Genomic DNA, 27,471 nt, shown 5'->3' with positions numbered 1-27,471 from the left:
CTGTTAATCCATAAAAAATAATCATATTAATTATTTGTGTCTTGGCAATGGAAAAGAGAGTCTCTGGTGCTCAGAGATAGCTCAAATTGTAATAAACATAGTTTAATAAAAAAGTTTAGTAATTTGTGGTTTATGAGACAATTTCTTTACTTTCATAAACTCATTTGCCTATAATTACTTTCAAGACTGTACTAAACACACACAGACACACACATAGACTTAAGTTTGTATGTGAATGAGATTACCTATGTATATACTATGTGTTTACTCTCAATGATGCAGCGTTGAAAGCAAAAACTGAAAAAATAACTGTTTCAACAACTGACACAACAAACACCGGTGCGATGAGTATTGCTGCAGATGCATGCAACAACAAAAAATACCATTAAAAAAGGTTTCGAAAAAGCCAATTCTAAATACACAACACATACAATTGAGTGCATGATAATATTATTTCTGGAGCTTTTCTTTTTTACTTTCCAGACGAGTTTTCTTCACTTTTCGCCTAGTTCTTAGTTTTTACGCTTGTTCTTATTTCTCAAGCTCGGTTCTCACTGTTTTGGTTTTTTCTGTTTTGAGTTTTTTCTTTTATTTTTTGTCTCTAAAATTTATGATTTTTATGATGTTGCTGTGGCGACTGTTTGTTGTTGCTTTTGTAGTCATTTGAATAACTGTAAAGTTGTGGGTTGCATGACCAACTGCATGCTTTGTCAATAGCCAGTGTGTGCGACCGGCCATCGACGGGTATTCGAAAAGTTGTTATTGTTGTACACACACACCTACTAAATGGCTGAGAAAGAGCAGTGGATAGAGGGACTATGAGTGAAAGGGGAACTGTTGCTGGTGATGGTGACTTTTTAGCCGGTTGACTATGCTGGTTGAGCGTTTGACTACGCGACCATTTGTTGCACGTTGCATAACAACAACAACAGTGTGGTATTATTGTTTCGATTTTTGTTTGTGTGTATGTGTCTGTTCTTGTCCGCCGCTTGTAGGCTGTATGCAAATGCTTATGGCGGCAGAACATAAAATTTTCGTTGAGCATTCAAATAGTTTGTCATTTTATTTGTCAACTACCGTGGGATTGTTCAGGAAAAATATTGGTCAAAAATTTGTAAAGGAAAGCAGTAAAAAAACGTTAACTTCTGGTGCACCGAAGCTATAATACCTTTCACAGGTGGATTTATTATAGCATAAAAGGATATAAAAATGATTTAATATTAATTTTGATCGGTCAGGTTATATGACAGCTATATGCTATAGTAGTCCGATCTGAAAAATTTATTCAGTGATTATAGCAATGCGTTGAGTGATAATCTATGCCAAATTTCGTGACGATATTTCGGAAAATTAAAAAGTTTTCCTTATAAGGACTTGACTCCGATCACTCCGCTTGTATGAGCAGCTTCTTGGTGAGAAAAGGATATGTGCGATATCTCAAAAACTGAGGGACAAGTTCTTTTTGGTGAGAAGAGGACAAAATTTCAGGACGATATCTCAAAAACTGATAGCCTAGTTCACCTATATACAGATAGACGTATAGATAGACATGGTTTTTTCTTTTGCCGCTGTTTCACATTCGCTTTCAGAGCAAGATTTTCAAGATGAATCCATTACGAGTCAGTTTCTACTCTCACTGCGTCAATGGATGGCTATGATTTTGCACCAGCAATCAAGCGAGTTGGCTCACCTTCTACTTAACATACCTTACGAGGGTATAAAAAGGAAGAAATCGGTTTGTTTAAGAAAACTAACTTTTTTAATTGTGTTCGGTTTCGGCAGGGGTTAAAAACGCTTCGAAAACATTTCAGTAATAAAAATTTGGTATAAAATCCATAACCCGTTCAGAGCCCGCTTAAATTGGATAAAATTAAAGGTAAACCCACACTTTAGCAGATCCCCTCCCGCAAATATCTGGTTAATTTGATATGAACTTACTATATGCTGAGTTAATCCCATACGAAATATACTTTTTCAAAGGGTTAAGCCAATCTAGAACCCTGAAAAGTTCGAAAAGGGCATAAAATTGACAACCCTGCTTTGAGATGTGCATACTATTTATAAAGCAAACCCAGGCTATTTTTGGAATTATTGCCTAAACTAATGGAGTGTAATGAGTAACTGTAACCGATTTTTGTTCAAGCCAGTCAAACCTGTAAACATAGACCTACCCTCAAAAAGATACTCGTCACCTCTTCTTTACTTAAAATTTGTTCGCTGCATATAGAAATTAGTCACACTGTAACAATCGTCATATTGTGCGCACCTATTTGACCCCCAGCGGACACCGCCCAAATGCCGTTGCACACAACCGAGCGATAAATAAAATTCAATAACCACATATATTTTAACAAATTTATTGACAGTATCGTATTGTTCTTGTGTGCATGCATGTATGTAAAATGCTAGTGATGAGCAAGTTAGCGGTCAATGTCAATCCCGAAATTTCGGGATTCATACGGGTTTTAAATTGTAATGGGTTTGAGATTTCTGACTATGCATAAGACAAGTAGTGGTCAATGTCAATCCCGAAATTTCGGGATTGCATTTCGAGATTAAAATTGTAATGATTAGGTTCTTCTAAATATTTCTCAAGTAAGCGGTCAATGTCAATCCCAAAATTTCGGTGTAGTATTTCGGGATTGAAATTGTAACGATTTTGGAATTTCTTAAAATAATTCATGTTAGTTTTTTAATCATTAAATTTTTATTATTGAATCCCGAAAAAATTATAATTCGGGATTGTCATATCTAGCATGTTCATATGCACACGCTCGGCATTCACATTCACGTAAGCATGCTCATATGCGCTTGTTGTGGCCATTAGCGCAAAGGTGAATGTGTAGCCACGGTCAGTAGACAATACCGTTATGACAGTGATAACTACACAACAACAATAACAAAAAGCCATTACTAAGTATAAGTGAGTGGAAGATAATAGCCATTTTTGGAGAATGTTACCGAGTACCGGAGAAATGAGGTAATCGCTGTGGACATGTGGACACACAAACCAACATACATACATTCTACATATATGTATTTGTATATACATATACAAACACACACCAACAAGTTCATATGTGAGTTCTAAAGAAGCACCCAAAGCGTCTTTGAGCAAACGGCGACTAAATGTATGACTAAGCCAAGCCACAACAACAACAATATGTCATAGCCCATAGCTTTCTTGTCTAAGGTGACGTCTTATAGTTGTTTTTGTTGTTCTTTTTCAATAAATAATATGCGCTTAGATAGTTTCTTTATTTATTTGTGTGATTGACCGCAGAATGTGTGTGTTGTGTACGTTTTGGAATGCAGACAAAAATGTATGTGCGTATACATACATATGTATGTTTGTATGTAGATTGTAAATGCATTGATAAGCCAAATTATTTAAAGAAAATTTTCTTTCCTTTGACAAAGTGCACTTTTCCTGCATTTTTGTGGCTTAAAAAGTAATTTTTATTGAGTCCTACAATATATATTTATTTATTCTCTATTTTTCTATTTTTTCGTACACTTAGTGTCCGCTGCTGGTAGCCAACTTCCGCTGGATGTTGTTGCCACAAGCAATTTGCACTTCCTCTGCTCATTCTGGTCGCCGCTGACCTGTGTGAGAGAGTGATTTTCTGACTTCCGTTGCCATTGCTACTGTTGTTGTTGTTATAAAGTTGTTGATGCTTTGCCTTGTCGTCACTTACATTTATTTATTTAATTGCTGGCAATGGTGTGAGTAATATAGATTAATATATATATATATACAAGTATGTATGTATGTATATAGGTAACGTCGCCTCTTGCTTGATATTTTATTTGCGCTATGATTAATCGTAATGGCATTGATATTACACACACGCACATATACTAACAAAAGCGCATGAATTCTCTATAAACTTGATATAAATTAAGCACATTACACCTGTTATGGGTGCTTAGAACGCTTTTTGCAGCTGATATTGTTATCTCATACACAGTCATGCATATATTAGTTATAAATTAATACCTTATATATATATTAATGTATTCTATTTCCGTTTGCTTAGCTTCTTTTGCAGTTATGTGCACTCACGTATGTTTTTTTCTTCTTTTTTTTCCAGGTAATTGCAACAACTACTATGATTACCAAGCCAATTTCATAACATAAACTGGGGCTATGTGAGTGCATATGCTCGTATTATACAGTTAATTTCTTTCTTTCTATAGCAATTTTTCGTTTTTGTTTTTGTAATGCGTTTACATATAGTTTATGCATTCATTTTATCTACTTTATGCTGCATTTTCGCAATTTAAAGTTCATAAATAATAATGCAATTTGCTTTTCGGTGCATGACCAGCTGGCTAAGAAGAAGCTAGCGCAGACACTTCGAATGTAAAATAAAGAATTTAGTGTTTTAGTTGAAAAAAGTGTAGGTTGAAAAGTATACAATCAACTTCTTTTCGAAACTCCATGTTGAAGAAGCATTCCTAGGAAATAGTAATCATTACTTGTGTTATCATTTTGAGCTTTCAACGAAGGAAAATAAAGATTTAATATACATAAATACAGCTCACTTAATTTTGCTTGGAAACCAAAGTAATCATTACAAAGAAAAAGTAATCATTACTCCAATTATTTCTTTGAATTTTTTACAGACGAAAATTTCGATGTAAAACATATAAATATATTGCTTCGAAGCCCCAGTAATCATTGTTAAGATACAGTAATCATTACTTGTGTCATCAGTAAAGACCTTATGTAATCATTACTGCAGTTTTTACTTTGGATTTTCTATAGACGAAAATTTCGGTGTAAAACATATAAATTTATTGCTTCGTAACCAAAGTAATCATTACTAAGCAACATTAATCATTACTTGAGTCATCAGTAGGGTCTTTATGCGAACAAAATTTAAGACATAAAGCATGTAAATACTTTCCACTAGATTTTGCTTCGAAGCCAAAATAAGCATTACTGAGGAGCAGTAATCATTACTCCCATTACTACTTTGGATTTTCTAAGGACAAAAATTAGGATATATCATTATATTTACGTATATATACCCCACTTTATTTTGCTTCGAAGCCAAAATAATCATTACTAAGTAATCATTACTCAATATATTACTTAAGATTTTCTACGCATAAAAATCAAGATATACTATAAAACATATAAATATTTCTCACTAGATTTTGCTTCGAAGCAAAGAAATCATTACTAAGAAACAGTAATCATTACTCGAGTCATTACTAGAGACTTTATATGAACAAAAATTGAGGTTTATATTTAAGGTCTAGGTCTAGACTTTGTATGGATGACAAAATAATCATTAATAGGAGCAGTAATCATTACTCTATTTTTCATTAGGACTAAGGGCAGACAAATATTTATATATAGAACACATAATTATTTCACACTACACTTTGCTTCGAAGACAAAGTAATCATAACTAAAGAACAGTAATCATTACGGCAGTAATTATTTTGGAATTTCTACTTACAAAAAATAAGACTTAAAACATCGAATAGTAATCATTACTAGAAAACAGTAATCATTCCCTCAAATATAGTCTAAACTACTGCATCTTTCTGTCATTTCAGAGACTTCCGCTTTTCTATAATACCCTTGTATCTAGTGGAAATCCAGTACGAAGTAATAAGAAGTCTATTAGAGCAGTCAAAATTCCGTAGATCCTTAAAAATATTTGGTGTGCAAGCACCTATTTTTCTCAAAACTCAAATAATTTAGAACAAATACTTTAAACTCATTTCTCCCATCGTTAAATGTGCTTTGCGTTGCTCCTGCGCCACATTTTTTCTTAACATATTTCGCTTTATTTTCTCCACCTCATCGGCCGTTTATTGGCTACAGTTAGTTGGGCGCAATTAAATCGCGCAAAACACCTGTTATACCGCCGAGTCTTTGTCACTGTGGCCGTCACCATTGCCGCCACCCAAACTGCACGCGCGCTGAGTAACACGACGCTGCACCGTTGCGGTTGCGCACGACCGCGTGTGCAGCCACTTGTTGTCGCCGCGATGCCAATGCTCTTTCACCACGCGTCGCCGTGTGCATTATTAGCTTTTAGCAGCGCTAAACTCGGCAGTGGCAAAAGCGCAACGAACGCGCGGAAATGTTGCCGCATTTTGAAAGAAAGATTTACTGAATCATAAGCAGTAACAATAGTAATAGCGTCTTGCTGTTACGCTAAGTAATTGCGCACTGAACGCGCGCTTACACCTCAAAAGAAATGGATGTACATATGTATATACGAATATCTGATATACATACAAGTATATTTAAATGCCTGCGGCACATTTCGCGCTGCGTTGCCTTTGGCCCAAAACCACTCGAAGGGAAATGCGCCACTGCGGCGAACGCGTCGAGGCATTGACTTTAAAGAAGCTTACTTTGAAGAAAGGCTCAACGTGCTTGCAATCTATATTTAATTATGAGTTGTCTTTGATTTACATAATTTAATTTTTCTTTACTGTAAGTGATTTTTTCAAAGCAATAATAGTGGTAGTAGTGTCTTGTGAGGAATTATCGAGTTCTGTCTTATGAGTTTATTAAGGAAATGAAATGGAAAATATTAAGTTTGACCAAACCGCAAAGGCATGTACTAATCTTAGACAATTATATATTTAGAACTATTTTTGCTATATGAACGATTAGAGTAGGAACATCTATCGATTTCATTTCTAGTCGATGTCATGTATTATATCAATAATAATATTTCTAAGGAATTATGAAAGATATCTCTCATATTAACCAATATATACAAATTTGTGAGAACGTTGAACTAAGTATATGATGGGTCTAGGTCTTAGAAACAATTATTGTTGATTACATACATTTTTTTGTCAAATATCGACAGACTCAGCACGTTCTAACCCAATTTTAAGAAGATCTTCCCGGTATGAAGAGATATTCCTATTTTTCGCTAATACAGATCAAAGGAAATAATCTATCAGTTTCGCCATATTTTTAACACTATATATACTATATATGAAATAATATGTGAGCTACACTCATCACTCAGTCAATGCAATCGGCCTGACACATATATGGCGCTACTATAATTAAATCCATATGATTCTATTATTAAATTTACCAGCTGTCGGATCATCAGCTTGTGGATTATATGATTTTGAGGAAAGCAACTTTTGTTATTGTGAAAAAAATGGATAAAAAGAAAATTCGCACATAGACAAAATATTATTATTTGATGCAGTTGAAGGCAAAGCTTAGCTTTATGACGAGTTTCCAGACACTGCTCCGGGAAAATCAATCATCAAGGATTGGTTCTCAGTTTAAACCTGGTGAAATTAGCACCGAAGACGTTGAATACAGTGGACGCCCAAAAGAGGTTGTTAACTACGAAAACATCAAGGAAGTCCACAAAATAATTTAAACGAACATAAAGTGAAGTTGCCCGAGATAGCAGGCTTTCTAAACATATCAACTGAATATGTACTATATATCATATACCAGCGACGTGTTGATGATTCGGAGTGTTTCAGAGATGTTCAAACGTAATATACCAGAGTTTTTACGTAGATATATGACAATGGATGAGACATGGCTTCATCATTTCACTCCGAAGCCAAATCTACAATCATCAGAGTGGGCTACACACGATGAACACGATTCAAAGCCTGAGAGAACGCAACAGTCGGCTTGCAAGGTTATGGCGTCTGTATTTTGAGATCGGACAATACAATGCACTGTGTCAGAAGTCAGTGAAACTCCATTAATAGAGATTCTAATAGCCTCCGCATTAACCGTATTCTCCAGATCTTGCTCTAGCGACTTTTTCCTATTCTCAATTCTCAAAGGAATGATTACTGGATAGAAATTTTGGTCGAATCGAAGACCTCCTTCGCCGATAAGCTATTTTGAAGTAAAGGGCAAATAGTACTACAAAAATGGTATCAAAAAGTTGGGAAATCACTATAACCAGTGTATCAATGGATTTTGTCACGAAGTGTTTTACACCCGAAAGTCGTTGTCAGATCAGCACGTCTAACTGAGTCGATTTAACAATTTCTATCTGCCTGTCCGTCTGTATATACCTTAAATAGACCCTCAGTTTTTGAGATATCCATTCCTTTCTCCCCTAGAATCCGCTCATTTGTCGGAACCGTCGATACCAGACCACTATAGCATATAGCTACCATACAAGCAGATCGTTAAAAATGAAAATCTTGTATGAGACCCTTTTTTTGACGAGCTATGTTCCCAAAATTAAGCATAGCTTATAATTTCAGACAACAGTACATTGTCCGGAAAAAGTTTTCAGATCGGATCATATAAACTAGACAATCAAACATATGGAACTCTTTTCCTTGATGAAAAAGCTTCCCGGCAACGGCATATTCTCCGCAAAAAGTGTTCAGATCGGACCACCATAGCATACAGATTTCATATAAACCGATCAATCAAAAGCCAGTTCAAATATCGAAAAATTTCTTATTTGAGGAGATTTCTTCACGAAATTTTGCACAGATTATTACCCAAGGCACAATCTCCGAACAGATTGTTCAGATCGGACCACTATATAATATAGGCGTCATACAAATTAAACGATCAAAATCAAAATAATGACTTATGTATAGGCTTTTATGCTATCAGAAAGCACCTGTGAAGGGCATTATAGCTTCAGTGCAGGCGAAGTTCACGTTTTTTTTTATGTTTTTCTTACTTTAATAACTTCATTTGATTATAATTTATTTTGTTTCATAATTTTCTTTGATTATAATTTATTTTTGTTTGATATTACTATTTCTTCAATTTCATTACATAATTTTATTTCAGAATAATTTTCGTCTACTTCAATTTCTTTCTATTATTACCTTGCTAATTACACATTTTTTACGAGCTTCACTTCATTAAAACTCGTTTTTGTTGTTATTCGCAGGTTTTTATGTTTCTCTTTTATTTCATCGCAAATCTCAACAGATGAATCAGAGTTTAATAAAAACACATGCATTGTTTTTGTTTTGCATATGCGGGTGTTGCCGTCATTTACGTGATTTGCTATTGCTGATGTTGTAGCTTTTTTTGTTATTGCTTTTGTTGTTGCATTATTGCTGTTGTTGCATTGTTATTGTTGTCATATACTCCAATTCTGTTTGCACACATTCGCTTTTTATGCAAAAGAGCACCGTATTTTGTCAACGCAGCGCAACCTTTTCAAACCTTATTACCTAAATGTTGTTTGCTACCACTTCTGCTTCTTCTTACTCTTCCTCTTCTTCTACTTATTCTTAAACTTCCACCAACTTCACTGTTTTCTCACATTTTTATGCACAAAACTTCGATATTTTCCCTCATTTGTTGTTTTCACTGTATTTCTTTAAATTGTTGTACATTGTTGTTGCTATTGTTGCTCTTGTTATTAACGTCTTTTTTCCAACCGTCTTGCCATATTTTGTAAGACTTCGCCATAAGCTCTCTGGCAGTCGCCTTAGTGTGGGTAAGAAACGTCAGTTGGCTAGCAAGTTATGTTAACCAACTCACCAATACCACCTCAAGCGAGCGCTTTCACACACACATGCACATTTTTCACTAATGCTGGGAAATAAAACGGAAAAAATTGGCTAATTTTTCAGCACATTTCTTTGTTAAAAACCCACATTTTTCCACATAAATTCCGTGATTTTCACACACTTTTCACTTTCATTGCGGCGTGTGCGCACTTTTAACGCGCCGCCCGCGCGCTATTCGCACGCTTTCGTGTATTTTATTTGGCAAAATAGGCGCGGTCGCCACAAGTGACCACAAAAGTCTATATGCAACAGATGAACCGTTCAACCGACCGTCGTTCCACCAGCACGCTACCAACTCGCTCAGCACCAAGAATCAAACTGATTGGCGCAGCGAGAGTGTCGCGCGCATACACCTGGTAAGCCGATATGGCTGGCCCGCTGGCCGTTGACAGTCGCCACCACTGTGCCGCTAACTAAGTAGCTTGAGCGAGCTTTATTATGCGCGCGCGCTCTTTGAAAGTTTTCATGTGTGTGTTTGAATCGTGTTAACTGTTAACGGCTTTGGCTCACCGCTCGGGTTGCGTTTGTGTGGCGCGGCGGTGTTCCATAGACTTTGTTTACTTTTGCGCTGTCTTAACTTGTCTCTTTGGCGCTTTGCTGTTGGCAACACTTGTGTTGGCTTTAAGCTTTGGGAGCTGGGTTTCATGTGTTTTGGTTTGATTTGTGGCTTTGGGGTTCGTGGCTGTATTCACTGATCGTAAGCGATGTGTGCTTTCATGCAACTTTTGACCACTTTGCTTTCGCTAGTGTACCCTATGTGCGGTCTTACAGAAATTTGTTGTACAAGTATACCTGACCATAGTGATTGAACCGTTTAGGTTTGGGAACCATCAATGTACAGTACCTAGATCCGAAAACTGTGTCGAAGAAATGCAGACAGTTCTTAGAATATCAGTTAGTCCTTTAGCCGCTATGTATTCTTCTTTTTTACCGGTGTAGACACCACTTACGCGATTATAGCCGAGTTAACAATACCGCGCCAGTCGTTTCTTTTTTCGCTATTTGGCGCCAATTCGAGATACCAAGTACAGCGAGCTCTTTCTCCGCCTGATCTCCCCAACAGAGTGGAGGTTTCCATCTACTTTCACCGGCAATTACTGTATCGAAAACCTTCAAAGCTGGAGTGTTCCCCTCCATCCGAACAACATGACCTACCCAGCGCAGCCGCTGTCTCTAGATTCGCTGAACTATGGCAATGTCGTCGTATATCTCTTTCCATCGACTGCGGTACTCGCCGTTGCCAATGCGCAGAGGTCCATGAATCTGCCGCAAAACCTTTTTCTCGAACCCTCCTAAGGCCGACTCATCAGATGATGTCATGTCGTTCACAACCACACATACACATACTGTTCACTTCCTTATCAAAACTCTAGAAAGCAAAACTAACGGTGCACAACATGACCGATCTGGCTTCGAATTTTTCGATCCGAAGATAGCCAAATAGATTGATGAATTTTCTTGTGTTGGAATCTAGTCTAGACAACCATACTTCGTGTTCCAGCGATCAGTCGATCAGTTTTAACCCATTTGTAGAGGTTTCGCCATGGAAGTTGTTATGTTAAAATTTTGTATTCTGATGCGGATTGTGGCAAGACGCTCATCAACTGGAGTGAATGTCAGGGCTCGCAGACTGCGTATTTCTTCCGCCCTGAATCTCACACCGAATTTGCGCTGCTTTATATGGCCGCTGTAGTAAATGTCACAAGGACCTATTCGTATCCGTTCTGGTCCCGTCCATCGCATTTCTTGGACGGCGGTGATATTGACCTTTACTTTTACGAGGACATCAACCAGTTGGACATCGGCACCTTCCCAGTTTAGGGACCGAATATTCCAAATACATGCCCTTAAATCATAGTCCTTATTACGTTTGCAGGGAGTCTTTCATCCGAGGCTGTTGTTCCTTTTTCATTGGGAGTGGTTTCTACGTGGCCGGTCTCCGACTTAGCGCACAAACGCGCTAGGCGAGTAGTATAAAATTTTATACATATTTATATAGAGAGCCACTACTTTCAAACCCGAAGCCAGCTCGCAGCCGTATTTTGGTTAACAGACGCGGCAATTAAACCGAAAATTTTGGAGTGGCTTCGCTGAAGCTTCCTCTCTTTTAGTCATGACCCCAGGTTCCAAGAGGTTGGCTACCGTATTTTTAACAGGGTTACTCAGGTATTAAGGTTACGCGGTGAGAACTCAAGACTAGGAGTTGAGCATAGCTGTACGATTGTAACTGTTTACCTAGAAGCATGACTATACCCCATTGCACCCCTCTTGTCGCTTAATCGCTATAAGTGTGCTTAAAAAAGTTAAGACCTTGGTTTTGTTGGATATTAATCAAATGTCAATTACCAGGAAAGCTCCTACTCTTGTTTCGGATTTTACGCGACCAAGCGATGCTATTTCGACGATCTGATTTTACTTATTTTAGAAAATTATATAGTAGAAAGAAAAATCCATAGGTTCACTCAAATCAAATGAATCGACTTGCTTTGGTCCAACCCCATCAAAAAAATTAATTCTTTATAATTCGCTGTATAAGCTGTACCTTAATTATATCAGAAATAAGTTGAATTTCTCTATGCATGCATATATATAAAATTCACCGTTATTTTTAAATTTATGTTAAAGCGAGTGCCTAAATGTAGGCTATATATTTTAGTATAGTTCATTGAAAGACAATGTATATAAATATCTGTAGTGGAAGAACAGCGTAAGTCGATAATAGCTAAATCAAATATGTTGGTGGTTTAAAGAAGTCCTAAAATTTGTACGCCTTATCAGGCTCAGTGGTGCGTTAAGACTAATATGAGATCTATATAGACATAATCATGAAATACATAGAGACCTCATTACTTAGTTTTGCTTAGATATTTTAAAACAAGACAGATTCAACCCTCAAGGTTAAGTCATATTTCATCCATTATCACATCTCTATGCCAACCTTCAGCTTTATTACGATTTAACATCTCCAGACGCTACTCCGAATCATCAACCCGTCATTGTTTTTGGTAAAATTAGAGCTCGCGCGGAACCCACTGTGCACAGAGTTTTCCCATACCTAAATATTTTTTAATGATGTGATGTGCACGTTATGATATCGCTATAGTACCTACTATGTCGAACAACTTCACCTTATGGTAATTCAAAATTGTTTTGTGGATTGTTTGATGCTTTCCCAGGTAACAATCTTTTTTGAGCATCCACTGCATTCACCATCTTCGGTGCTCATTTCATCTCGTCTAAACTTGGACTACCAATTCTTGATGATTGATTTTCCTTTAAAAGCGCGACTCTTGAAGATTAAGGGTAACCAAAAATCATATGGATTTATGGATTTAAGTCTAGTAGTACTAGTACTTATAGCGTCAAGACGGTGACTTTTTAATTGACCAGTTACGCTTGACTCAATTCGTTAAAAACGATCTCATCTGTTCCTACAAACATTATTTATTTATCAGAGTTTGTTGTATTTAGAATCAGGTTCTGTGAATTGGAAGTAAATGAAGTGACTTAGATACCTTCCGACAGAAAAATTATCCAGTGGATTTTTCTTCAATCGGATCATCAGAGCTCAGACTCAGTGATCGGATTATCCATTCAAAATACTGTCAATATACTCGGTGTAGTTCGGAGCCCACGTTTCTTACTGTCTGTTTAAAATTTCAAAAGATTTTGTTGGATATCAGGTAGATGTTAGATAGACGGATATTTTGGGTATAAATTTTGAACATTAGGGAGCCTGATCGATTTGCGATCACTTGAAGGTCGAAATAGCTAATAGTGAGTTTGTCCTAACTAATATCCAGAACCGTTCCAAACAGGGTTAAAACTCCGACATAACAGCACTTAACCAAATACAATTCGGTTCAATTCCGATACCGCAGATCCAGCTATTGTGGGATATTATTAGTAGCGAACTCGGGCATATCACTTAGGTAGTTGTAGACCAATCGGATTGAGAAACATTGTTTTTGGAAAAATTGATCCAAACATTTTTTACATATTATTTTAGAAACGGGATCTCCAAGAAATCCTTCAGAAAACTCCACTATGGCTTTATTTTAACACTTCGAAAGTCTTGCCCCTAAGCACGTTAAAGAAAATTGTTTATTTGTCGGTATCACGAAACAACAAATTCTGCACCGGAAATACCAAGCCGCAGTCATATACATATAGCGGATTTATTTATTTTACAATTTTTGTATTAATTTATTCTTCTATCGCTTTAGATGAGACATAACTCAATAGAGTGCGTGTGCGGCCCAGCCCAATTACTTTGATTTCAATGCAACAAGTTGCGCATAAATTTGCAAAAATCGTACACAAATTTACCTGGAATTTTTCGAAATCTAGGAAAGGAGTTAACCACAAAGCGTACTTGCACGGTTAAGTACCGGAACGTGTGGCGTATACTTTACGGCTACACTGCTACATAAAAGTGTGCATACAAACATATTTTATTCAACTATATTGATTTTAATGGACATGTTTATATAAATATTTATAAACATGTGTGTATATATAGTATATATATACATATTTATATATAAATAAGAGTATATGAGTATTAAAACTTCTCATATTTTGTAAGTGTGCGTGTCGGCGAGCTTCAAGCCAAGTACTTGTACTTTTCATTAGTAAGCACTTTATATGCAGAGCGTTGTTCTCTTATTATTTCTTAATAAAATGCTTTCTTTATAAAATTTAAATATAAACTTGGTGTACACGCACACACACAAATGTACTATTATTTATAATACTTTGAGTAAAGTATTGTTGTTTGCGTGTGGCGTATTGCAGCAAGGGGCTTACAGATAGTATTATTCATCGAGTTTCAAGAGAGCCTTGGCTAACACTTGTACATACAGCTATTAATAAATATATATAGACACATATACATATGTACATGTGTAACTGCTAAGTACGACTCCACAACTAATTGTATGCACGACACGTCGCTTTGCTTCAATGCTGCCGTTGCTGCCATTGTTGCTGCTGATGATTATTACTCGTACGCTGTCAGTTGCTGGTGTTGCATGTGGCAGATGCTATCTGCTACTAACACATACATACATAGCTGCGGTGCGGGAGAAACCGCCAATAAAGTCCATGCTAAAAATGTTCAACAATACTTTTTGCCTTTTAATAAGCGTGAATAAATGAGCAAATAGCTAAGTGACTGAAGGACTGATTGACAATTCAACATTACGTTTGTATCTTAATGTGTATGTACATATGTATATATATATACTGCATATGTAACTGCTTGACATTCGTCATGTTCAAGGGATTTTCGCCAGAAGCACAAGCTTTGTCAAAGCATTTTGCAGTTTTCATTTTATAATATTAAATTCACTTTAATTGTGCCGATGACATTTTACGTGCTTTAGTGTGGCAGGGTGTGAGTAAGGTTTGGAGTAGAAAATAATGTGTGCTCGATAAAACTGCGTACGTGTTTAAGTGGTAAATAAATGCGTGACTTTTTGCGAATTACAAAAAAATATATAATATTCATATATGAATATGTATAAATTATTTACTGTATGTGGTATATATCTACATATGTATGTATGTATATGTATAGTATAAATTGTAAATATATACAAATTAATTAAATTTATAAATTTAAAGATCAGCTTTGAAAATTTTTGAAAACGTCACTTCAATCAGTTTTATCATTTGATATCTCGAAATCCCGATTTTATTACGGTATACGGTTTTATTTCTAACTTTTTCGACTACTAACGATTAAAAAAAAAATACTTCTTAATAAAATCTTAAGGCTTCGACTTTAAAATGTTTTAAAATTTGAACTATTGCATACAAATATTTGATATCTCGGGATTGGTATTTCGGGATCCCGGAAAATTCAGGATTAATACTACATTTTTCGACTGCCAATTGTTTTAAAATTAATTGCTACCCACAAATATCTTATAGCTCTGGATTAGTTTTCGGGATCCCGAAAAATTTGGGATTAACTTTTTTATTTTCATTTCTTCGACTGTCAATTAAAGAAAAATTGTTACTTAAAAAAAATCTGATGTCTTGGGATTAGCATTTCGGGATCCCGAAAACACGGAAATATTACTTATATTTTTTTAATAAATTATTAATAAATCTTCATCGGCTGCGAATTGTTTTAATTAAATTGTTTCTTAAAAATATTTGATATCCTGAGATTAGTATGTCCGGATCCCGAAAATTCGGAAATATTACTAATATTTTTTTTTGCTTTAAAATTTAATTTGTTATCTAAAAATATGTGATATCTTGGGAGTGGTTTTTCGGGATCCCAAAATTACGGGATTATTAATAAATTTTCTTCGACAACCAATTGTTTTAAAATTTAAATTTATATCTAAAATGTCCGAACTACCGGATCCCAAAATTACAGGTTTACTAATTATCAACAACTGCCAACTGTTTTAAAATTACATTGCCACTTAAAATTTTCTGATAGCTCTGTATAGCTTTTCGGGATCCCGAAAATATCAGGATTATTACTACAGTTTTTCGGCTGTCAATATTCTAAAATTTAAATTGTTACTTAAAAATAGTCTGATCTCTTGGGATTGGTATTTCGGGATCCCGAAATTGAATAAAAATTTTCAACACCTGGTAACATTTAATTTTTATACTTTTGTATACCATCCGATTTTCTTATAAAATATCCAATAATTATTCTAAAGTCATAGTTTTCACCTTATGTCTGGCTCTGTCTAATAATTTCCTCCCTCCCTCGTTCTCTATATTTCTCTCTGTCTCTTTCTTTCTCTTTAAAAACATGAATAAAACATTAATTTGAAATTCACATTGAAAATGGTTTTCTTGTCATTTATTTATTTATTAATATTATATTAAAGAAACGCTTAGGAGCCACTTTAGAGGAAGACACATGGAATGCTTAGCTTAACATACAATATTTTTATAAATGCATTAAGAAACTTATTTTTAAGTACACACATACTACTATGTTTGTATACACTTGTAGGTCAGCATCTTTTATTTATTCAAATATTTTAAATAAATTTATAATTTAAATAATTAAATTAATTCTAATATATTTATAATGATTAACTACGTCTATGTTTTTATTATGAAAAAAATTAAAATTTTGTTGAAGAAAAATTTATTTCATAAATTTAAAATTTCTTAATTTTTTTTAACATTGTAACATTTTTTTTACTTTAAAATATTTTTTTTTTTATAAATTTTTAGCTTTAATACCTAAATTTTTACAATTACTTTATAAAATTAATTTTTTTAAATTTTGTTAAATTTTTTCTCCAGAATTTCTTAATTATTGTTTGTTGGCTTAACAATATTATTATTTTTTTAAATAAACATTTTGTTTATAATTTTTCAGGTGTTTCTTATTTTGAGTTGTTTTAATTGTTATGTTATGTTCATAATTTAATTAATTTTATTTTTTTTTATATATTTAATAATTTTGTTTCTTATTTAAAGTTCATAAAATATCACTTCTTTTATTTATGGTAAATTTTAATAATTTTGATTAATTGCGCTGTGGATCTTACGCAACTAGGAGAGAGTCTAGTGTTTAAAACAGCTCACTTTTTATGATTTTATATTCTCAAATAAAGTAAAATAAATAAAAATAGTAATTTACTTTTATTTCACGTGTTTCGAATTATTAGAACAAAACTTCGGAATTGGCCTAGGAAACGCGTTAGTTCAAATTATTTTTTTCATAACGTCAAAAAATATTTTTAAACAAGTTGAATATGTTTGTAAGTCTTGGTTGTTTTAATGCATAAATAATTTTCAAATCCCGAAATTTCGGGATTCAAATTTTTGATCCTGAAATTTAGTTTTTTGCAAAGAATTGAAAGAATTACAATCTCGAAAAAATCCCGAAACTACGGGATTCACATTTTTAGTCTCGAGATTTTATTTTTAATAATAATCGAAAAATTAAAAGCTAGAAAAATCCCGAAATTTCGGGATTCACATTTTTAATTTCAAATTTTATGTTAAAAAAAATCGAAAGAATTAAAAATCCGATAAATCCCGAAATTTCGGGATTCACATTTCAAGCCCGAAATTTTATTTTTTACAAAAAAATTAAAGAATCTGTTATAGGCTTAAAAATACTACTATAATACTATACTACAGTACAGTAGGCCTAGTATTGTAAAAACTGTAGTCTGCTTTTCGGGTGCTGCAGCACGAAATTTATCTGAAAATTATAATAGACATGATTTGCAATATGGATAAGTTTGTTTAATCCTTGCTTGAAAAATATACTGTTTCTTGCTTCTCGCAAAATTTTCTCCCAGCTCAATCGGTTACAAAAGATCCACTGACAATATTACTCATTAAAATTGCATAAAAGAAAGCGCTGCTTAACTCATTATACATTTGTAACATTTTTATTACTTTTGTTGCTTTATTAAGTAAACGTATTCATTATTATAATATTTTACGTGAACATACATACGTAACTCAATTAAGAGCACTAAGTGCCCGGCAAGTAGAATACATACATACATACCTAAATAACGGCGCTATTAAACTAGTAACTTATGATGTTTAAAATTAATTTTACATATATTTATTATATATATGTATATGTGTGTGTGTACATGCATACTTTAATATATAAAATAATATGTGGGAAAAATAATTGAAATTTTACAAATAAAAAGCTCACTGATTTGCATAAAAGTACAGCTATAAGCAACTTAAGCTAAGCGAAAATACTAATTAAATTATGTGTGTGGATAACTTAAGTATACATAGCATGGCTTTGAAGCACTAGAATATACGTACATAGCATATGAGAAGGCACTTGAGGATTTTAAATGTATTCTATAAACTATTTAAACATAAATTTATAGCAAATAGTATATCAAAAATCTTAAAGAAACCATTGCGTTATGGTAAAAAGTAAAATATAGGAATGTCGTGGCGGCAAACACGGCCTTAGCGGCGCATTATATCCTCTATGCTAAAGCCGGTGCGGCGCGTAGGTGGTGGCGCTGCTTGCTGCTGCTGCTGCTGCTGGTGTGGTTGCATAGTCAGCGCCGTAGATGCTGGTGATAGTGATGGACGCGTTGCACTGCCAACGCCACTCAACGTCTCCTGAGTATTCAAATTAACTGCATTATTAGGTGGCAATAGGTAGTGACGCTCACTGCTGCTGCTGGCGCTCGTTAATGGCGCTATACCCACGGCCGCTTCCCGGCTCAACAGCGTTGACGTGTCAGCATGCGTGCTACCTACAGCAATGCCACCGCTGGCAGCTAGCAACGATTTAGACTCACATAAGAGCGGCGCTTGATTTACGCTTGACATATATGGTTTCCCCGGGAGTAGAGTGTGCGGCGGTGGCGGTGCTGCTTTCAGCGCGGTATGCGTGCGCGTCATATTGAGCGCCATAAGACCGGCGCTTTGTGTGTGCGCGTTGTAGGCGCGTTGCGCCTCGGCCATTTGTTCGAGTCCCACAATGCGTTTACGTATCGGTATGGAACCAAGAAAACTGGGCATTGATTCGAGCGGTGAGTGCAGCGGTTGTTGTAAGTTCTTGCCTGTATCTAAGAGCGGCGGTAAGGGTGGTGGTGGCGCAGCAGGCGCTATACCGCTTGCTGGTGTGGCCTGTGTTAACACTGGTGGCAAAGCAATTGTTGACGCTGACGGTGGTGGCTGTTGTGTTGGTGTGGGTAACGCTGCCGCGCCAACCAACACACCTGGTGGCATTATATTTGCGCCTTTCATTTCGGCGGCGCTTAATAGTAACGCTTTTGGATGGAGATCTCTGCGCACGTGTAACATGGGTATGTATGGTTCGGGCCCGTTGGATGTGGAAGGCGAATGTATGGATTCACCAGCGCCGGGTAGCGCGCGCATCGGATTGTAACGTGCGCTCGGCGAGGACGGCATGAAAGCAGAACCGGTTGGCGGTGCGTTAAAAGTGTGCGGCGAATCGCTAGCATGCATTGCATCATGTAAGTCGCGCGTTTCATGCGTCGGACGCATAGTATACATTTCACCGCCTTCGTGATGACAATGTGTCACACCCTGCCCGGTTGGACGCGGTTCTAGTAAACCAACTTTTGGCATATTTTGCGCTGTGTCTTCCTCGTCCTCATCTTCGCCCAACTCCGCCTCGTCCTCCAGCTCGGCCTCATCCAACTCATCATCCTCGTCTAACTCTTCTTCTGATTCATCTGAAATTTCGGCTGCATCATAGCATGCCTTACGTTTAAGACGCATGCGCGCTGCTGCGCGTGCCTCCCCACTGGACTTCTCTGCGTGTCCAGCAGCACCGCCGAGCTCTTGTGTTGGCGTACCGCTGTGTAAGCGGTGTATCGGCGATTGTCGCGGTGAATCCACTTCCAGTAGTGTGTCCTCTTCATCACCACTCAAATGTCGGCCTTCATCTTCTTCGCCCACATCCACGTACTCCGACGGCCCATCACCGACCGCATGTGTGAGCGCATGACGTCGCAGATCGCAATTACGTCGAAACACTTTGCCACAGGAAGAACACTCGTACGGCTTGTGATCGGTGTGCGTGAGCAGGTGCGTTTTCAAATTGGAGCGCTGATTGAAGCTGCGACTGCAAACGGGGCACTTGTGCGGCGACTCTTCCATGTGTAGGATCTTGTGGACGGCGAGTGTGCGCGATTGGCAGAAACCCTTGCCACATTCGGTACATTTGAATGGCTTCTCCTTGGAGTGTATGTACCTGTGGAAATGAAAACGAAAAAATTAAGTTGTTCATTAGTTTGCCTAGAGCGTGATTAATAATAACATGATGTGGCAAGTATAAAGAATGCAGCAAACTTGTAAAATAGTTGGCAACTAATGGGAATGCGCGCAGCTTTTAATGATTGTGTTGGATTTTGTTTGTGTTCTTAGCGACGGTGCCCAATTAAGCTCGCGTTTGTGCGCTTGGCGGCGGCACTGTAAAGGCGCCTTCACTAATTACGATAGGTGAGTCTACGAGCGAAGTTTAAAAACGCAGTAGATTAATGGTTTGAGTACCTTAGACCAAATAGATAAAGTATTGTTGGTATTTTCTTCACAACGGGTGTACTTTCTTTGAAAACTCGCACTCCGATTGTCCCGTTCTAGAGTTCAATTGCCCCGTTAAGGTTCTGGAGTTTTTCAGTTCAGGAGACTTTGGCGATTTTAATGTAATACGAACTCCAACATACTACTTTATATACTTCGGGTATCAGGTATCAAAGTTTGAAGTATAAGTTTTGAGACTCCTGACTTTTATGGCCTGAAGACTCATGTAGAAAAAGCAGCTGTATTTTCTTATAGATCCAGATCTGTCAGAGTCTTTCATCTCTACTAAAACTTTTGCAATCATTTGATTATCTCATCGTTGATTTATTCACGTGTTTCAATTTCTTTTTCGTTGAGTCGCGTTCCAGTATTGCTATCTTGAAGGCAAATGCCTTGTCTGATCAGCATGTGAAGGCTGTCGCATCTATAAAATATGTTCCAGCTTTAGCTACCCTCAAAATACCTCAGTATGTTGAAAATCTTAAATAAATGTAGTTTTTTCCCTTTAGTGTTGATCCTGAGATTTAAGATCTGTCGATGTTTTCATGGAATCAAACTGTCTCCTCTCCGAAAGTATAACTATCATTCATGTCAGTCAAGTCAATTCGATCAGCATTACTTTATATTTCAGATTAACGGAAGATTCGTCAGATCTTTTCAATGGAAAGTGGGTTAGACCTTCCCAAGAAAGCTCTTACGGTTCCTACCTCTCAGGTTTATAGAAGCTGTCAGAATCGTTTGTATGTGATGAAAAAGTTTGCAATCATTTACTCATCCCTGCATTGATTTATTCAGGGATCTCTAGTAGTATCTTTAAGGCAGGGACTTAGTCTTCAGCATGTGAAGATTGTAACTTCGATAAAATATAGTCGAGCTTTAGATCTCATCGAAATCCCCCGTCAGTTATAAAGCATAAATAAATTTTGTCTTGAACCTTGCATGTAAATCCTCAGAGCTAACACCCGTCGATATTTTTATGAAACAAAACTGTCTCCCCTTCGAAAATATAACTATTATTCATATCAGTCAAGTTGAACAGCTTGTTTTTAGTCAGATCGTGGGATATTTTCAATATGGGTTAAACCTAACCAGTAAAGGTATTATGGTTCCTCGTTTTCAGACATCTTGTGGGACTTTTGAAGTTCAGCAGAATCAGAACCTTTTATCTTCTCAAAGTATTATCTCATTTTAAGACGTAAGATTGTGTCGCTCCTGTTGTTTAGGTCTCTCAGAGAGCCCAGCTTTGCAAATCATCAATACTAAGCTTTTGAGTTCCAGATTGGAATAGTTTGGGAAAAAAGGTTTCAAAAGTAGTATTTGGAGCTTTATCGTAGGGATTTGTTCATTTTAAGCCTTTTGTTTCGAGTTCGAACTTATGCGGTTCCTCTATCTCAGAACTAGAAGCTTTTTTTCATTTGTCATCTCACTTTAAGACCTTAGATTGTGTCACTTCTGTTATTTAAGTCTCTAAAAGAGACCATATTACAAGCTTTTCAGTTCCAGATCGGAATTTCTTGTGTTAAAATACTTTAAAAAGTAGTGTTTGGAGCTTTTTCGTAAAGACTTGTCCATTTTAAACTTTTTGCTCCGACTACTTAGATTTATTTAGACTGACTTAACAGTGTGATCAAGAAAACCAAGCAGCTTCAAAAGTGGTATATACGAGTAGAACATTTCTAACTCACCACCAACCATGAGAAATCACACTTTCAAAATACCAACTTTCTGAACTATTTGCAAACGGGCCTAAAACATCATAATTACTTATTTCTCAGAAAAGATGTGTAGTTTAAGCAACATCAAAGAAAAAAAAACAACAGCTACACAATGATTAATGTTATTTTCTGCAGTTGACGCGCGGCAGTTCTATAAACTAGCAGCTTCGCTTACTACACAAATAGAATTACTTCGACGGCCGGCAGCAATGGCCATGGCTTAAGTCAACACATCAGCCAGCAACGCCGCAAATCGCCACACATCAGCCACCTTAAAATAGCTGGCCTGTCGCCGTGATTGCTTGCCAAATAGCCCAAGCAGCAACCGACAGTCTCTAATGGTAGAGCAAAAAAGCGAAAAAAGTATGCTCGAGCTGAAAACAGGTTCTGCGCGCGGCAAACACAACATGTCGCACTGTAGCGCTCGCGCGCAGGCTGATTGCTGGTTGTGCGCCCGTAAGATAAATGCCGCTGTTGGCTGGTAATTTTTCAATCCTTTTTTTCGCATTTTATACGCCGCTTAAACGCACTGCGTCGTGGTCTGGCAGTGACTGCGCGCAGGCTGTGGTTGCGTAGGGCTTGCGGTTTGCCCTTGCCGTGGTCGTTGCACACAGGGCGCGCTAACCGCATTGCGCTTAATGAGCGTTCAGGGTTTTGTTATTTTTTACTTACACATCCCGTTCTTTGTATGCGAAAGTAATTTGATTGCGCCGTCGCTTGCAAGACAATCACGTACAGCGCGCGTTTTTTACGCGGTTGACAGTTTATGATGGATGCGCCAAGCAAAAGGTAATAATAATAACACACGGTAAGGAAAAGCTGCGTATAAAAAAAACGTGCCAAACTCACCTGTGATCGCGCAAATGATCCTGCCGGCGGAATGCCTTGCCACATATGTCACACGAATACGGTCGCTCGTCGGTATGCGTGCGCTCGTGTATGAGCAGATTGTAGGACTTGGTGAACTGACGATTACAAAATTTGCAAATAAACTGCTTCTTCGGACGTGATGCGCGTCCCGGTGCGCGCAACAAACGGCGATCCAAGCCAGCGTGCATAGTTGGTGGCAGCCCAGCGGGAAACAACGCTGCCGTTGCGGCTGCCGATGGAAAGGCGAATGTGCCGGCGCCAGTTGGTGATGGGCCCGGTCCGCCCAAATACGGTGGTGGTGGATACATAACAGCAGTAGGCACACCCGGTGGTGGACCCTGCCCAGGTGGTCGTTGCATCAACATTGCCGCTGCGGCAGCCTCGCGCAGCGCCAACTCTTTGCGTTTATCCGCCATCATGGAGATGATCTCGAAATTTGTATTACCACCGTGACGTTTACTCGCCTCCTTGGCCACCTCCGCGTCCAGCATGCCACCATAAATGGCGGCGGCGCCTGGCGCGCGCATTGCGTTACGTGATGGCAGCACCGGCACGAAGGCGGAGTGAGCCGCTTGCGCATTGGCCGCGCCACCGCCAGCGCCCATTAAACCAGCCGCCACCAAATGATGTTGGTAAGCGAGTTGTGTCTCATAAGCAGCTGCAGCGGCAGCGGCCGCAGCCGCGCCACTCGGCACACGTCCGCTAGATGCGCTACGCTGCTCCGACGCGCCGCCAGCGCCAGGCGCTTGCAAGAATTGTTCCAGGCGACTCGGACGCGTCATAGTCATGGCACCGCCGCCAGGGCGGTCCTCTAGCATTGTATTTTCGGTAGGCATTTTTCAGTTAGCACTTGACGTTGAGGCGTGTTGGTAACCTTGTGACGCTCACCGTCGCGTCATTGACATGGCCAAGTTAGTACTGTAATGGAAAGAAACAAAATATAAATATTAGTTTTTCTTTTGGAGTTGTGGAAAAGTATTTAACGCTAATGGCGGTGAGCATTCAGTGCAGTAGATAAGCAACGCGTTTGTTCAACGGGATTTCCGCGCACCTCCAAATATATACAAGTGTACATATGTATGTGTATATATTATTTTATTGACCCTGCGGTGCTAAAATAGACTCTCTAATATTTATCTAAATGATGGCGCAATAAACTGCTGATTGTTATTTTTATTATCTGCAAGCAGAAACAACTAAAATATTTCATTTCCAGCACAGCAGCGATAAGCTGGTGTTTATGACTTTGATAAACACACTAGACACTTAGCAAACATATACTGACTATATGCAGTAGTCGGCTGAATTTCGACAGCGCAATATGCGTTATTAACGCAACGTCAGTTGCCTACCAGCACTGCTGAGCCGATGTGTTGTGCGCGACTAAAGCGCCTTAACGCCTTGCGCGTTTGAGGAGTAGCTGACAAGTAGCAGCGACAGAGGCGCGGCAGTCATAAAATAATTTGCAATTCTTGCTGACTATGCCAAAGATTAGTTGAGTGCTTGTGTGTGCTCTGCAATTTCACATATTTCTGAAAGTCCACATCGACTTGGTAGTTTCTCACCGAAATATCTTATTTTTTTTTAATTTTTTTTTTATGTCATCAGTTAGTGTAAACAAAATTCGCTTCACTAAGATCTCTTTAAAAGCTCGCGACACCCGCACCCCTTTATCAGCCATGCATTTATTCCCCTATTCATTGACCTCAATCAAACCACATCACAGTTTGAGCACAGCTAATCAAACGCAGATTGTTGCCGCACAGCAGCCGCAAAACTAACACGACAGCTTTATAATCAGCTGCTCATTGTGTCCCCCAAAAGAATCTCTACTACAACTTTCTCTCTTTCTCAGTCGCAAAAACTTTAATATTCACTATTTCTTATCCACTTTGATTCTCACTATCCGTAATGTTGTTAATAATGCCTTCGATTGTTATCATATTACCACCAGCCGCGTTTCCAGCGCACATATTGATTCTTATATGAAGAAGATTGAAGATTCCTTACTTTGGCGCATACCCTGTTGGAAATTTCTAACCTTTCTATCTTATTAGCTGAGAAGTCCATGTGTTCTCGACGAAGACATTAATTTTATTTAAGCACCTGCCAATGTCAATAAATTTTGTGACTATTGACAGATTTGACAGATCTGCTCTCTACTTAATCATTTTGAGGGCTGATAGTCGCTTGCCGACCTGAAATAACACAACCATTACAAGTTTTAGTCCTCAATCCTATCAAAGTAGTCGTTCTTAAGTTCAGACCAAACTATAAAGCAAACGAAGTCGTATCATTTGACTGTATTACCTTATTAGATATGCCTATGAAACTTCAAAAGTTCGAATGCTTAATAAGTTATTGGACCATTTAAAGTACGAAATCGTCGAAAAACGGCCGCATTTGAAAAAAGGAAAGTGCAGTTCCACCAAGGCAATGTACCGTGTCACAAGTCTGTGAAAATGATAGCGAAAATCCATGAAGTGGGCTTCGATTTGATTTCGCATCCAACGTATTTTCCAGATCTGACCCGCAGCGAATATTTCCTGATCTCAGATCTCAAAAAAAATGCTCGCTGGGAAGAAAATTTCGACGAATGAGGACATGATCGCCGAAACTGGGGCCTACTTTGAAGCAAGGGAGAAATCGTAATGCAAAAATGGTCTCGAAAATCGGATATTTTCCAAATTTTCATTAGTCGTTTAATCATAAAGCACTAAAGAATGACAATGCAGAGCTTGAACTTCACAATTTATCAGCAAAAAAGTTCTCCAAATAATTTGGATTCAATAGCCTTTGTGAGAGTATAAACTCGGGTCTTTTTCTGCTAGGAACACCCAACGTAGTTCACACAAGGGCCTCAAACTCTTTAATCTCGATTAAGTACACTTGTTTAAGTATCAAAGATCGTTGGAATATGATTTTCAAAGATCCATAGAGCACTAAGATGTGAAGTAAGGATACTATTTTCTCTAAAACCGACAAGAAAATTTAAACTAAAACCCGATGGCTTGTTCTCAGTTCAGTAAGCCTTAACGACGCGCTATAAAATCCCTACTTGGACACATTCGCAACTGTAACTGCATTTGCATCTCTGCAACGGCAAAGAAAATAAATTGAAACCTGTAAATAAACAAACAGCACAATTGACCGTCCGTCGTAAAGCCGTCTAAATAGTCAGACAGACAAACGGACAGTGACATAGTGAATGCAGATGGAGTGTACGTAAAACAAATAGCCATTTATTTCAATGAAACTCTCACGCATCACAAATAGCCACGTATGTGAAATTGAAGTAATCAAATGAGACCCTATCGAGGAGAAAAGTGGAAACGAGTCTTGCGGGCTTATGACAAAGATTAGTTGAGAAAATCTTATTTGAGGTTGAAATATAATCTAATGACGTGCTTTATCTACCTATTTTAACTATAATTCAATGATGATTAGATACATATATCCATAGTCTTGTAAAGGGGTTCGAAACCACAAAATTATAGGTTTGAGATGCTGATGAAGGTAATAGAGAATGAAAGGTGGTAAAAAGTGTGAGTGAGAATTTGACAAAGCTGTCAAAAGATTTTTTGTAATTTATATTTAGATATTTATAAATATATTTAACATCAAGACAAAGCTCTCTGTCATATAAAGCTTCGAATAAGCGAATTTGTCAGTACTGACACTTGATATTGTCTTTCTATCACTTGTATATAGTCTCTGAAGTATTTTTTTTCTTATTAAATGTTTAAAATTAGCACCGTAGAAGACAAGCGTCTATCATTTCCGAATAGCATATTACTGCTCTCCGAGATTTCACAACCCCGAGAAAATTGGAAAAAATTGTTCATAGTTTCATTGACAAGTGACAGGTCCATTTTTCTGTTCTTAGACCTATTTTAGTGATATAACCACAATCTCGAGTATTATATAGTATATAGTATTGCCTCACCAATCAAAGCCTCAACTATGTATTAATCTCTAATAATTATTTAACCCTTAACTAGTTACTAATCTGTAATAACCTTAACTAGTTATTAATCATAAATGACAGAAGCGAACTCTTACAACAGCTGATAAATTAATGAAATTGACAGCTCCATGACTAGTGACAAGTGGCAACTGACAGCACTTGATTTTTGATTTATTACATTCTAGCAGATTTTAGTAACTAAAAGTTAGGCTATAATTTCAGGTTGTACTAACTCATATTCTATATTTGTAGAAAACATTTTTTCCCCAAACAAGAAATTTGAAATATAAAAGTGCCACAATTTCGTCGAATTATTAACCTCCTCCACGCTAGCAGCCTCAGCTGAAAATGTGA

General features: G+C 37.3%; 2 protein-coding genes across 6 annotated transcripts in view; both read right to left on the bottom strand.

The window, feature by feature from the left end:
- LOC105222726 (protein bark beetle) overlaps window positions 1–9,851 on the bottom strand; it is a 31,369-nt gene extending 21,518 nt beyond the window's left edge. For all 3 annotated transcript variants that reach the window (XM_049455038.1, XM_049455053.1, XM_049455044.1), the window contains exon 1: window positions 9,613–9,851. The gene's annotated coding sequence lies outside the window, so the exon portion shown is untranslated. The remainder of the gene's footprint in view (window positions 1–9,612) is intronic.
- Window positions 9,852–16,325: 6,474 nt separating this feature from the next.
- LOC105222724 (protein bowel) overlaps window positions 16,326–27,471 on the bottom strand; it is a 29,674-nt gene continuing 18,528 nt past the window's right edge. For all 3 annotated transcript variants that reach the window (XM_011200162.4, XM_011200163.4, XM_049455074.1), the window contains exons 2-3: window positions 23,130–24,068; window positions 16,326–20,236 (exon numbers count right to left, since the gene is read on the bottom strand). In XM_011200162.4, the coding sequence (XP_011198464.2) occupies window positions 18,472–20,236; window positions 23,130–23,986 (2,622 nt within the window). In that variant the 5' untranslated portion in view covers window positions 23,987–24,068 and the 3' untranslated portion in view covers window positions 16,326–18,471. The remainder of the gene's footprint in view (window positions 20,237–23,129; window positions 24,069–27,471) is intronic.

This window comes from Bactrocera dorsalis, chromosome 1, assembly GCF_023373825.1.
Source record: "Bactrocera dorsalis isolate Fly_Bdor chromosome 1, ASM2337382v1, whole genome shotgun sequence".
Taxonomy (NCBI): Eukaryota; Metazoa; Arthropoda; class Insecta; order Diptera; family Tephritidae; genus Bactrocera; species Bactrocera dorsalis.
Note: the sequence above shows the minus strand (reverse complement) of the source record. Positions and strands in the feature narration are given on the sequence as shown.